The 2175-nt window shown below is 52.6% G+C and overlaps 1 protein-coding gene across 1 annotated transcript; it reads left to right on the forward strand.

Moving 5' to 3' along the window:
- Positions 1-565: 565 nt before the first annotated feature.
- LOC135220598 (serine/arginine repetitive matrix protein 1-like) lies at positions 566-1951 on the forward strand. The gene has a single exon (XM_064257872.1). The coding sequence runs from the start codon at positions 566-568 to the stop codon at positions 1949-1951; it is 1386 nt and encodes a 461-aa protein (XP_064113942.1).
- The last annotated feature ends 224 nt before the right edge of the window (positions 1952-2175 follow it).

The following is a 2175-nucleotide window of genomic DNA, read 5'->3' on the forward strand; positions in this document are numbered from 1 at the left end:
GGCGGGATTCGGAACCATCCCGTTTTCTAATCAGATTTTCTCTGTCGCCGGTGCCAGCAACATCTGTTGTTGGTTCCTCCTGCTCGAATTTCTTCTCATTTGCCGAGGATTAGTATTGGATTGACCTTTGGTGACGTATTGTTTTCTCTGGCTTGGCATACGCTTTTTGTGGACTGTTTTGGATTTTGGATAGGATTTTTCTTTCACGATGTCTGACGTTAACGCTACACCTTTGTATAGAGTGTGTGTAAGAGAGGATTGCAAGGTTAGGCTACCGAAAGCTTCGGTAGACCCTCATACTGTATGTATGGAGTGTAGAGGGTCTGAATGTTCCTTTATTAACACTTGTGTGGAATGTGAGAGCCTGACAGAGCAAGAGTGGAAAAATTTAACTTCTTACATTAAAAAGTTAGAAAAAGATAGAGCTAGAAAGGCTTCCGCAAGGAGCTCTAGTAGGTCTTGCTCTTTTGAACCTGAAGTAGAGGCTAACATTGTAGTTTCTAATGTTTCACTTATAACCTCAGCCCCTTCTCCCTGTATTGAATCTAAGGATTCGTCTTCAGAGATGGAGACTATGAAGTCCTCCCTCAGGAAGCTACAGGCTCAGCTGCGGGCAATGGAATCGAAAGGTAAGAGTGACAGTGACATGTGCAGTGTCCTCAGTGCAGTGGAGGGGGCGTCTGACTGGCTCCGCATTGCTCCCAGGCCTAGACCTCTTTCAAACTCCCAGGAACTGGGGAGGAGGAATGTCGACAGCCGCAAGGAGGATGTAGAGCATCCCCAACGGTCAGGTGTCCCTTCGGTAGATCCTGACGAAGCGTTCCAGGCTACCTTGGATAACCGCTGTAAAGGCATCCTAAGAGAGTGTTTTTTGGCGTCTGATTCGTCTTCTCCTAAGCGTGGCTGGAGTTCGGCCACGGAGTCGCGCCCCTTGAAGAGAGCTTGGAATTCGCCTAGAGGAGATGCCTTCGATTCAAGCCCGGAGCGCTTCCCAGAGGATTTGCCTTCAGGCAGTAAGAAGGCTAGACGACCTGCACCCTCTCCACAAGATCCTACAAAGCGATTCCTCATAAGCTTACAAGAACAGTTGTCCTCTCTTGTAGGCTCCTTCTCTAAGGATTCTTCACGAAGGAAGGACGTCTCTCTTCCAGTGAAGAGCTCTAAGAGGTTTCCCTCTTGTAGCAAGCGCTCCTCTCTGTCTAGGAGGGAACTCTCGGATTCGTCCAGGCGCACTTCGCCTGGTAGGCGCTCACCTTCGCCCTATAGGCACTGTTCTCCTCCTGCCAGGCGCTCTCCCCAGAGCAGGCACCATGAGCCTAACAGGAGCACCTCTGCGCACAGGCGCAAAGATCTCAACCCCTCTCCTGTCAGGCGCCAGTATCCCAGCAGTAGCCTCTCTCCTAGGAGGCGCCAGGCCCTAGGTCCCCTCAAGGATCAGGATTCGCCCAGGATCTACTCTTCAGTTGAGCGCCAGGATCCCATCAGGCGCCAGGAGCCTAGCAAGCGCCAGGATTCCATTAGGCGCCAGGATACCATCAAGCGCCAGGAGCCTAGCAGGCGCCAGGATCCCGTCAGGCGCCAGGATCCCGTCAGGGGCCAGGAGCCTCCCAGGCGCCAGGAACCCAGCAGGACCCCTTCTCCTGTGAGGAGTTCTCCAGTGGATAAGAGCCCCTCTCCTCTCAAACGACAGGAGCCTTGCAGTATCTCGTCTCCTTTTAAGAGCCCCCCTGCAGCCAGTAGCAGCAGGCGTATGACTCATGACAGGCGCACACCTTCACGTGACAGGAGTCCTTCTCCTTCTCAGAACTCCTCCCCTACGAAGCGCTCTTCCACAGCTGGAGTGTTCGAGGAGTTTTCTGATGACGATTTGCCAGTGGACGCGGTGGTGTTCGATTATAAGGCTTTCTTCGCTTCTCCTCAAGGAGTTTGGAGACATCCTGCATCCAGCTGATCCTCCCTCACCAGGATCTTTGCTTTCAAGCACCAGGTCTCCTAAATCCTCCTCTTGTGAAGATGCGCCCTACCCTTTTCATGAAAAAGGCGTTGAAGGGTTTTGGGGAATGGCTTCAATCCAGGAGAGAAGCGGGCGAGACGGTGTTTTCCTGCCCACCTTCCAAGCTGACAGGTAAACCAGGAAGGTGGTACGACACCAAGGAGCCGATGGGCTTAGGGCTT

This window comes from Macrobrachium nipponense, chromosome 20 (assembly GCF_015104395.2).
Source record: "Macrobrachium nipponense isolate FS-2020 chromosome 20, ASM1510439v2, whole genome shotgun sequence".
Taxonomy (NCBI): domain Eukaryota; kingdom Metazoa; phylum Arthropoda; class Malacostraca; order Decapoda; family Palaemonidae; genus Macrobrachium; species Macrobrachium nipponense.